The sequence below is a fragment of the Pongo abelii genome, chromosome X (assembly GCF_028885655.2).
Source record: "Pongo abelii isolate AG06213 chromosome X, NHGRI_mPonAbe1-v2.0_pri, whole genome shotgun sequence".
Classification (NCBI taxonomy): domain Eukaryota; kingdom Metazoa; phylum Chordata; class Mammalia; order Primates; family Hominidae; genus Pongo; species Pongo abelii.
This window is the reverse complement of record NC_072008.2, coordinates 41,834,143-41,846,158: the sequence shown is the minus strand read 5'-3', so window position 1 is coordinate 41,846,158 and position 12,016 is coordinate 41,834,143. Positions and strand designations below refer to the sequence as shown.

The following is a 12,016-nucleotide window of genomic DNA, read 5'->3' as shown; positions in this document are numbered from 1 at the left end:
CTGGTGAGGAAGCTAAGGTCCCCAGGGCCATCATGGAGCACTACTTTCAAGCTATGTATTGCTTAGTGCCCCTTGGTGCTCCTCACCCAAATCCCAGTTTAGACCAGCCTTCTGAGATTGTGAAAATATCTGCCATTTCCATTAGAAACCCAACTGTGTATAATGCTCAAAGCATATTCTTTACTGGTAACAAATCAGCATTATCTTCTTTATGATTTTACCAGATTATTACCTTTGTTTTTTGCTTCGTATGCATGCCTTTAAAATTAAATAGCCAAGTCATGACTTTTTTAAGCCTTTTAATAAAATAACTTAATTTCAGATGCTATGAGTTATTATTTTTAAAGCAATTTTAACTGCATTTCATTATCTGCAGATATTACCACACAGATCCCAAATTAAAATAGAACCAAATTTATAGTTAGCACATAAGAAAATATAATCTTTGTATAAAGCTCCAGACATTTTGATAGCTATAGATTCTCTTTGAAATAGAAATGTTCAAATATTTATGCTTAATAAAAAGAGTTTATTATGATGGCACAAAAAGTGTGGTGAGTAGAAGGACATTCTTTTTTAGGGAAACAAGGAACATTTTATTGTCGAAGTTCACCAAGCTGACAAATAGAGATGTCAGTTCAAAGAAATCACTTTCTCTTTGTTAATAGGCTTTGCAAAAAGAAGTCATAATAATAATTCTCAACTTATTTTTTATTTAAATAAGTGCTCCAAAAAATATAATGAACAAAAAAATTTAACATGTTTAGAGTTTGAGTTCCATATCATATGTGATATTTTGGAAGATTACGTTTTTAAGGTACATCTGTGTGTATTTTTTTTCTTTTTCTAAATCATATGCTATAAATTATTTTCATCCTTTGGGTTATATAAAAGTGTCATTGTAAATGCCATTGATGAAAGATACTTGCTCAATACTCCAATTATTGCACCATTTCTTTTTAAATTTGTTTCAATTCTAAGCCCCAGCACAAATTTGCCAACTCTATTTGTAGATGATTCTTTTAGCTAAATTATTTGAAATTGTACCGTCTTCCTTCATTTGAACAAGTTAGTTGATAACACCTCTGACCCAGATAATCATCAAACATATCTCTTTATTGATTCACTCATTTATTCACTTATGTTTTAAAAAATCTATTTATCATGATTGTTTGTCACAAAAAAATTGAGATAGTTGGATGTTGATATTACACATTTTATATTCTCTTTAGATGAATGATACCTTTGAGAGGAAAAGAATGAAATATGTTTATAGAATAAATTTGTCAGCCCCATGTCTACAAAGAAAACATTTAAAAATTAGCCAGGTGTGGTGGCATGCACCTGTGGTCCCAGCTACACAGAAGGCTGCAAAGGAAGGATCGCTTGAGCCCAGGAGATGAAGCCTGCAGTGAGCTGAGATCTCACCACTGCACTCCACCCTGGGTGACAGAGTGAGACCCTGTCTCAAAATAAATAAATAAATAAAATAAATTTCTACTGAAATAGTAATGTTATTAATAATTTTTTTCTTCATAAAACACTAGGCCTTACTTCAGACTCATGACGTAGTGGCACATGAAGTTTACAGTGATGAAGCATTGAGGGTCACACCTCCTCCCACCTCTCCCTATTTAAACGGCGATTCTCCAGAAAGTGCTAACGGAGACATGGATATGGAGAATGTGACCAGAGTTCGGCTGGTACAGTTCCAAAAGAACACAGATGAACCAATGGTAAGTAGGAAAAGAAAGTTTTCAATACTCTCATAAAATCCCAGCATGAGTTAGATCAGCTAACTTCAACCTATGCTACTAGGAGTTGGGGAGGGAAGGAAGACATGGATAGTTTTAAAGAAATCAGTTTCCAGATCTTCAGTTCCCCACTGCCCTTCTCTTCTAGAATTGTTCTGCCTGAAACTATGTCTTAAGCATTCCGGTTCTCTTTCTCACCTCTCCTTTCACAATTGCCCTTCAACCAAAAAAAGGGGAACATACTGTAACATTCTTCCAGGGTGTAAAAACCTCTGGGGCAGCAAAGAAAGGGACAATTTGAAATATTGGTATTGGTATTGAGAAAGTGAATGTCTAGTAACATTGTAAAAATCATCCTTTTATAAATCTTATAGTTTTCAGATCTTTTGCCTTCAACAAAATTAGAGGAAGATTAATTCAGGGGGCATTCAAAGAATTGAGTAACATTGCTGAAATAAATTTCTTCCATTCCCAGCTACCTACTTAATATGAATCAATTTACTCAGTGCTTGGGAGTAGAGTTGGAAGAGAATTGATGCTGAACCTTGCTTCGTCATTCTCATAGAATTCTCATAGACTGAGAAGATCAAGGAAAGGCTCCTTGATGTTAACTGAACAGAGCAAGGGGTGTGAGGGGAAGCAGGGGAATACCATTCAGGCAAACCAAATAGCACATGTGTAAACCTGGTAGTAAAAAGGCTCTTATCATAGTTTCCCAATGGAAAGAAGGCACCATGGCTGAACTGCAGACAGCAAGGTGAGTGGCTGGAACAGAATCATACAAGTGTTGGAAGACATGTTAAGGATTATGTTCATTATCTTAAAAACAATGGGAGGCTATTGAAGACTTTCAAGCAAGGGGGGATAATATCAGATTTTTGTTTTAGAAATATCACTCTAGAGAATGTATGAGAGGGATCAAGAGTGGATGTACAGAAACCAGTTAAGAGGCTGTTATTGCAGCAGTGCAGGGCAGATATGATGGAACTCTGAACTTGAGGGATGGATGTCAAGATGGAAAGAAGTGAACACATTTAAGAAATAATGAAAGAGTAAGTAAAATCAGTAAGCCTTAACAATGGATTGACAATGGAACTGAGGGAGAAGCAAGGATCAAGGACAGCCCTTAAGCTTTAGGCTTCTAAAACTGAATGGACGTTGAGACAGGGAACATTGGATAAGCTCCAAGTTGGAGGAGAAACCATATCTTTAGAAGAGGAAAAAAATTCAAATTTATGCATTTATATCTTTTTCCTCAGAGCATAGAAAAGGGATATTAGGATATAGGAAAACAAATTACCTACTTCTAAAAGTTGCCTTTTAGATTAAGGGAAAAGTTATAGCAGTGATTCTATGACCATGATTTTTGGAGAGCCCTCAGCTTAGACATTTCTGGTCCTAATCCTCATTTAGTAATCTTTGCCAGTTATACAATATTATCTTGCAGCACATGAGGGGCATGCAGATCACCTCACCCCTTCTGGTACTGTCCAGGCAACTCTTTGGCTTAAGAGCATAGGCTACAGCAGGTTTTGGGTGTCTTGGGCAAATCACTTCATGTCAGTGTACCTCAGTTGGCTCATCTCTAAAAGCATAGTTGACTAAATGAATGATCCCCAAGATCCCACCTAGCTCTGAAAGTCTAATATTCCATTCATTCATTTTATATATTCATTCATTTATTCACCAAATATTTTTGAAGTCCCTACTAAGTGCAAATCACTCTTATTAGATGCCAGTGATCTATTGTCAGCTAAGACACTGCCCCTCACTAGAGCTCATGTTCCACAGGGCTGGCTACATTAAACAAGTAAATTTGTAGCTTAGCACGGTTTACTTAACAAGCCCAGTTATGACAGAGCTGGAGAGGAGAGAAAGCTGTGTTGGAGAGGCAGGAAGAAGGGGTGATGTTCATCCAGGCAAAGCAGGCAAGAAGGTAGAAGGGACCACAAGAAGGAGGCCTCAGAGTGTCTTGGGATCATTATGTTCTCAAGCAGTCCAATGACAGCTGCTTGATTGTTTGTATGAAGACTCACTACATAGAAACAAAAACTGAATTGGCCCGGTGCAGTGGCTCACACCTGTAATCCCAGCACTTTGGGAGGACGAGGCGGGCGGATCACGAGGTCAGGAGTTCGAGACCAGCGTGGCCAGTATGGTAAAACCCCATCTCTACTAAAAATACAAAAATTAGCCAGGTGTGGTGGCAGGTGCCTGTAATCCTAGCTACTCAGGAGGCTGAGGCAGAAGAATCGCTTGAACCCGGGAGGCGGAGGTTGCAGTGAGCCGAGATCGCACCACTGCACACCAGCCTGGGCAACAGAGTGAGACTCCGTTTCAAAAAAAAAAGAAAAGAAAAGAAAAAAGAAACATAGACTGAATAAAAGCATAAAACTACATCCCTGAGTTACTTTTTCAGAAAGCATAAAATGGTCTTGAGTCTCCCGTAAAAGTCTCCTTCCAAAAGCTTTTCTGTCTTCGGTGATCCTAGTGAAGATGTATATTTCTTCTCCTTTTGATGGGTTTCCATGAAAACAGGAATTATTTTATGTGAAATATAAAATATATATTTTCAATAATACAGTGTAAATCTCTAATGCATTTAATACAACTTTATTTGCTTTCTTAGTTGTCTTATTCAAAGCATTATGTTACTGTGCAGGATATTCCTATATGATCTATTTTGTTTTTCAGACCCTGTGCAATGTGTCCATTCCTCAAGGGTGGCATACTCCTGTTACACACCTCTGTTTTCCCATTTGTAGCATCATACTCATAATTATTTTTTTTATTGATTGGAATTCCCATAGTTGCAAGTGACAAAAATCAAGCTTGAACTAGCTTACAAAATAGAGGAAAGGCTTATATAAACAGGGAAAGGCCAGGAGTATAACCTTCCTAATATCTCCCCTCAAGCTGGTAGGTTCAGGAGTAGGCACCTAACCCAAGCTATGCCAATGCCTTCCCTAGAATTTGTGAACTTGGAAACAGAGAGAACGTGAATCAGTTCCTCTCTACAGAGAAATGTTTGGGACCTACAGAATAATAAATGTTAACTACAGTTGGTTTGAGGTGAACTTCTCCTGGCCATGAGAGACCCTTTTTGTCTCATTTGCCACTGTACCTAGCAGAGTGCCTGCCTCATAGTAAATTCACGTTAATGTTAGTTGAATGAATACATAAATCTATTAGTTTCAAGGGTGGAACCTCTATTGTACTATCATTTCCCTTATGAAATTAGATTTGACTTACACACTAATTTACAGCATTTTTCCAGGAACGCTTTTCTTAGTAACCGTACAAGCTGATTGAATGTACAAGTTGGAAATGAAACTTGAATATTACAATTGAATCTTAGGACTGGAAACATTTTGATAAACCAGTTTTTCACATTGCTCGCCTACCACTTTTGAAAACTGCAAAATAGGAACCATGCAAAGTTATAGTTTGTGGAATGGTACAAATTAAGTTTAGAGTATAAAGTTTCAGATATTTTTATCAAGCTTTCTGACAGTGTTATTCTCTAGTGAAAAATAAAAGACAGAGTCCCTACCCTTAACCATCTCAAATTCAAGGCCACTTTCCAGCAAGAGAGCCTGTTAAAAAGTACAGATTTCCGGGCTCCATTCAGGGCCTCCTGAGCTTAAATCTAAAGAGTGGGTTTAAGAGTCAGCATTATTTAAAATTTCCCTGTGTGATTCTTAGGATTAACCAGATCTAGTGCAAAAAATATGTTTATGAATGCTTGTTTTTTTTAATAGTGGATAATCAGAAAACAAAAAGTAATCTACTCTGTAGAATAGTATTCTGGCATTAAATGTGACTGTAGAACTTTCATTTCTGGCCAAGATAGAGTAACCGGGACCAGATTTATCCTCTCATTTGAAACAACCCAACATATAAGAAACAAAATCTCATGAAAGAACAGTTTTCAAGACATTAGACATCAGGCAACTAAGGACAGTGATCTCTTATGAGACAGGAAACAAGGTGACCCATATGAATGCCCCACCATGCTGCCTTGAGAGAGTTTCCAGGCCACAGCACAGGGAGGGGAACTAAGGCAGAGTAGGCAGACTCCCTAAATTGAGGGGACAGAGCTGAGAGTCTGGGGTGACCAAAGCAACTAGAGTTCATAGGACAGAGTACTGAAGAGGAGAGAGCTGCATACAGAGAGAACCTCAGATCTGTAGAGGATCTCCCTCAAGTATTCAGCAGAGTATCGATCAGTGCATGTCTAATGGGAAATTTCCCAACACTGAGAAACTCCCCAACACTCTCCACTTTGGATGGAAAAAAAAAACATCCAAAAGGATTGGAAGGAACAGCGCCTGCATTACCTGTTCCCACCAGTCAGACTAGAAAAATTTCTAATTCATGGCTCATTGTGTAGAGTGCTCAGGGAAGTCTTATCTCTGTAATGAGAAGTAATTAGCCCCAAACTGACAACTGCTCCAGACCTGCCTAATGGATCATGAACACAAGACCCAAAGGATCAAACTATGTCCGAGTAACTGATCTAAGTCTCAGAACAAAACATAAGAATATTTTTAGGAATACAAAAACATCAACTATGCAACAAATTCACAATGTATGACATCTAATCAAAGATTACTAGGCATGTAAAAAGACCAGAAAGTGTGACCTATAATATGGAGAATAATCAATCAAAAATGACATAGAACTGACAGATAATAGAATTAGCAGGAAAATACACTATGGGATTAATGGCAGATTAGACATTTCAGAAGAGATTAGTGAACTTGAAGACAGAGCAATAAAAACTATCCAAAATGAAACACAGCAAGAAAAAGAATTTTTAAAGATGAAAAGAGCATCACTGAGCTGTGGAACAACTTCAGTCAGCCTAATACATGGTTAATTGGAGTTCATGAAGAAGAGAGGAAAAGAAAGAAGAAATGTTTGAAGAAATAATGACTGAAAACATTCCAAACTTGATGAAAACTATAAACCCACAGATCCAAACACCGTGGTAAACCCCAAGCACAAGAAACATGAAGAAAACAATACCAAGCTACATCATAATCAAACTGCTTAGAACCTATGACAAAGAGAAAATCTGAGAAACAGACCAAAAAAAAAAAAAAAAAACAAAAAAAAAAAGAAAGAAATTGGGAGACAGAGGTAGGAGAATTGCTTGAGCCTGGTAGGCGGAGGTTGGAGTGAGCCAAGACATCGTGCCACCGCACTCCAGCCTGGGTGACAGAGCGAGACTCCATCTCAAAAAAAAAAAAAAAGAAAGAAAGAAAGAAAAAAGAAATTTTACACACAGAGGAACAAACTTAGGGATGACATCAATGTCTTATCGGAAGCAGTACAAACAAGAACAGTGTCATAAAGTACTAAAAACAAACATTTCTCAACTTAGAATTCTAAACCAAGCAGAAGTATCCTTCAAGAACAAGAAGGCAAAATAAAAATGTCTTCAGACATACCAAAGCTGAAAGAATTCAGCAGACCCACACTATAAGACCCACAGTATATTTAGGACATTCTTCAGGCAGAAGGAAAATGATAACAGATTGAAATCTGAATCTATAAAAAGGGAATAAAGGGCACTGGAAATGATAGCTATATGGGTAAATCTGTAAGTTCTTTTTCTTATTACTTCAATCTCTTATAATTGGCAATTTAAACAAAAATAACAATGTGTTTTAGAGTTTATAGTATATGGAAAAATAAAATGTATGACAACAGTAGCACAAAGGTCAGGAAGAAAGACATAGAAGTACGATATACTATTGTAAGGCTCTTATATGATGTAGGGGGGATAAGTGTTATATGTGAAGTGGTATAATATCACTTGAAGGTACACTGACAAGTTAAGATAGATGCTATAAACCCTAATGCAACCACTAAAACAACAAAATGAAGAGTTGTGAGAGAAAACACAGGAGAGAAAACAGAATAAAAAATAATACAAAGAAAGGCAGAAAAAGATAACATAGAACAGGTGGAACAAATAGAAGTCAAATAGCAAGAATATATATTTATACCAGACTGTATCAATCATCATATTCTACTTGTAAAACATGCACTTTATACACAAAGAATAGTTTCAAAGTAAAAAGGTAGAAGCCAGGTTTGGTGGTGCATGCCTGTAGTTCCAGCTACTTGGGAGGCTGAGGCAGGAGGATCACTTGAGCCCAGGAGTTCGAGGATGCAGTGGGCTATGATTGCACCACTGTGCTCCAGCCTGGGTGACAGTGTGAGACTTCATCTCTTAAAAAAAAAAAAAAAAAAAAAAAGTAAGAAGATAGAAAAAGATATACTGTGATAACATTAATCAAAAGGTAGCTGGAGTAGCTTTACTGATATCAAAGTATATTCTCAGACCACACTGGGATTAAATTACACATGAATAACAGAGAGAGAGAAATCGCCAAGTACTTGAAAACTAAATAACATAATTCTAAGTAACCCATGGATTAAAGAGGAAATCAAAAGGGAAATTAAAAAGTATTTTGTAATGAATTAAAATGAACCGCAGTATGTCAGAATTTGCAGGATGCCACTAAAGCAGTACTTAGGGAGAAATATGTACCATTAAACACCTATATTAGAAAAGAAGAAACATCTCAAATCAATGACTTCAGCTTATACCTTAAAAGTAACTAGGGCAAAAAGGAGTAAATTAAACCCAAAATGAGTAGAAGAGAAGAAATAATAAAGATCAAAGTGGAAATTAATGAAATAGCAGAAAGCAATGGAGTATCAATTAAACAAAAAATACTTTTTCTTTGGAAAGATCAGACTGATGTGGAAAAATGGCTATACAATCACGGGGAAAAAAAAGACATGAATTACCAACATCAGGCATGAGAGAAGGGGCATCACTACAGAGTCTACAGATATAAAAAAGATGATAAAGAAATAGATTTATGCCAATAAATTCAACAACTTAGATAAAATGGAAAAATTCCCTGGGAGACAGAAACTACTAAAGCTCATTTAAGAAGGAATAAACTGAATTGCCCTATACTATTTGAAAATTGAATTTGTAGTTAAAAACTATTCCTCAAAGAAAACTCCAGGTCAAGATGGCTTCACTGGTAAATTCTGTCAAACATACAATGGAGAAATAATACCAATTCTATACAAACTCTTTCCAAAACATTGAAAAAAAAGGAATTTTTCCCAGCTCATTCTAGAAAGCCAGCATTACCCTGATACCAAAACTAGTTAAGACATTACAAAGAAAGAAAACTATAGACTAGTATTCCTCATGAATATAGATGTAAAAATTCTAAACAAAATCTTAGCAAAGCAAATCCAACAATATATGAAAAGGTTAATATGTTCTCACTTCAGCAGCACATATACTAAAACACAAACAGTACAGAAAATACTATCATGGCCTCTGTATAAGGATGACATACAAATGCATGAAGTGTTCCAGATCTTTAAAATATATATATGTTATGATCAAATAGTGATTAACCCAGGAATACAGCTTTACTTATAATAGCCCAAACCAGGAAACAATTCAGTGGGTGAGTGGATATACTGATATGTCCATACAATGGAATACCACTCAGCAAGAACAAAGAACGAACTACTGATACATGCAACATCATGGTGGAATCTCAAAATAATTATGCTGAGTGAAAAAAGCAACAAAAAAGAGTTCATACTGTATGATTTCATTTATGTACAGTGCAAACAAATCTGTAGTCAGCAAAAGTTGACTGTATCAGCCTTTGACTGGTCGACAACTATATTATCAGCTTTTTGATTGTGACATTAGTAGTTGCTTAAGGATGTGGTGGGGAGGGTATGGAGGGATGGGAGAATATTACCAACGAGCATGAGGAAATTTTTGGGAATGATAGATATATCACTATCCTGATTGTGGCCATAGTTTTATACATATGTCAGACTTATCAAATTGTACACTTTAAATATGTGTATGTCAATTATATATCAATAAACTGTTTTAAAAAAATAATAGGCAACATTAAAAATGGAGCAACAGGGAAAATAATCATAATTAGAAGATTTAAAAGCACTATCGGCCAGGCATGGTGACTCACACCTGTAATGCCAGCACTTTGGGAGGCCAAAGCAGGTGGATCACTTGAGGTTGGCAGTTTGAAAACAGCCTGGCCGACATAGTGAACCATCTCTTTCCTTACCCTCGTCTCTACTAAAAATACAAAAATTAGCCTGGCATGGTGGCAGGGACCTTTAATCCCAGCTATTCAGGAGGCTGAAGCAGGAGAATTACTTGAACCCTGGAGGTGGAGGTAGCAGTAAGCTGCGATCGTGCCACTGCACTCCAGCCTGGGTGACAGAATGACACTCTGTCTCAAAAAAAAAAAAAAAAAGAAAATAGTGTGTTAAAAGCATTATATAAAATATATGTCTATAGCAATCAAAAAATCAAAAATAGTGTTTTTGTCATGGAGCAATTTTGTGTGTGTGGCATACTGGATGGTCTTCTCCATTTTCCATATTTTCTGTAATGTTTTTTAACTTTGGTAATTAAAGTTATCTACCGTAAAATCACAAATATTAAAAGAAGTACTGTCATAGTAACTCTACTTTTACTGAACTTTTTATTTTTTTTTAACAGGGAATCACTTTAAAAATGAATGAACTAAATCATTGTATTGTTGCAAGAATTATGCATGGGGGCATGATTCACAGGCAAGGTAAGTTTCATATATTTCTTTCTTTGCCTTCCTTAATTTTTTTTCCCTGTAGCCTAGTGAAAAAAATGTTTTTGTTTGTTTTGTTTTTGAGATGGGATCTCACTATGTTGCCCAGACTGGTCTTGAGCTCCTAAGTGCAAGCAATCCTCCCGTCTCAGCTTTCCACAGTTGCATGCCATCACACCCAGCTAAGAAAGTATAAAGGATACATATAAAGAATCTTTTAAAATCATCTTTGATTTTAATCATTATTGGCCTCCATTGTTTCTTATTCATCTGCACATGCTCCAGCATGTAGATAATGAAGGGAGAGTATATTAGAGTTCTGTTAGCCAGAGCATCTCTGTATTAGATTACTACTTATGGGGACCACGGGAGATAAAGCAAATTATTACACTGGGCCTCACGATGTAGGAGAGACATCTGTTCTAGAGTAAAAGATATATGTAAATAAATAACCATTTAAGAAGTATTCTCTCATTCATTTAGGAATTAGATATGCTATTTATAAATTAGGACATCATAGAGTTAAATAATACAAAAATTAAATGGTAAGAGATGTCAAATCGATGATTAAATTATTAATACCTGCCATGGTGAGTGCAGTCATTCTGTGGAGAGAATTCACTAAGAACTGGAATAGACAAAGAATGATGTGGGGGTTTTCTTTGAGACAAGGTCTGGCTCAGTCACCCAGGCTGTGCAATGGCACAATCTTGGCTCACTGCAACCTCTCCTCCCGAGCTCAAGTAATCCTCCCACCTCAGCCTCCTGAGTAGCTGAGACCACAGGCGCACACCACCATGCCTGGCTAACTTTTGATATTTTTGTAGAAATGGGGTTTTACCATGTTGCCCAGGCTGGTCTCCAATTCTTGAACTCAAGCAATCTGCCTGCCTCCTCCCAAAGTGCTGGGATTATAGGCATGAGCTACCCTGCCCAGCTCGAAGAATGATTTTTTAAGAAGGTGCATCTTCAAAGTTAACTCTCAAGGATGGGCAGGGCTTGGACATGTGGATTTAGGCTTTTTCTTTGAAAGGATTGAGTTATATGCACTAGTATTTAGAGGATGTTCCAAAAATGATTTTTCTGGCAGACACTCTGTCTTTGAGATAGGGTTATTTTTGTGCTTAACACCTCTTTCCTTACCCCCAGAGAGCGAGAAGTAACACTCAAAGCATTTTAGTGCCTTATTCTGCTCTTGAGAATAAGAGGAGACCACTGTGTACACAACATGATGTCTGGCATCATTGCTGCTTTCAGAGGAATCTTTATAGGCGTAGAGGGTGTGCAGCACTCCCACAGGAGGATATTTGGTTTTAGATTCCAGTATGTGTTTTTTGTTTGCTATTTTTAATAATTTTTATATGTTCAGTAAAGCCACAATATCATTTCTTTTTTTTTTATTTTCTTTTTTGTTTTTTATTATACTTTAAGTTCTAGGGTACATGTGCACAACATGCAGGTTTGATACATAGGTATACATGTGCCATGTTGGTTTGTTGCACCCATCAACTCATCATTTACATTAGGTATTTGTCCTAATGCTATCCCTCCCCCAGCCCCCCACCCCCTGACAGGCCCCAG

At 36.8% G+C, this 12,016-nt stretch overlaps 1 protein-coding gene and 1 non-coding gene across 12 annotated transcripts in view; both read left to right on the top strand.

Annotated features, from left to right (window-relative positions):
• CASK (calcium/calmodulin dependent serine protein kinase) overlaps nucleotides 1–12,016 on the top strand; it is a 400,245-nt gene that overhangs the window by 335,158 nt on the left and 53,071 nt on the right. For all 11 annotated transcript variants that reach the window (XM_009234749.4, XM_054544490.2, XM_054544486.2 and 8 more), the window contains 2 exons: nucleotides 1,548–1,736; nucleotides 10,351–10,429. In XM_009234749.4, coding sequence (XP_009233024.2) covers nucleotides 1,548–1,736; nucleotides 10,351–10,429 — 268 coding nt within the window. The remainder of the gene's footprint in view (nucleotides 1–1,547; nucleotides 1,737–10,350; nucleotides 10,430–12,016) is intronic.
• Nucleotides 9,074–9,180, top strand: LOC112131126 (U6 spliceosomal RNA). The gene has a single exon (XR_002913271.1). It is a non-coding gene; the product is annotated as a U6 spliceosomal RNA (small nuclear RNA).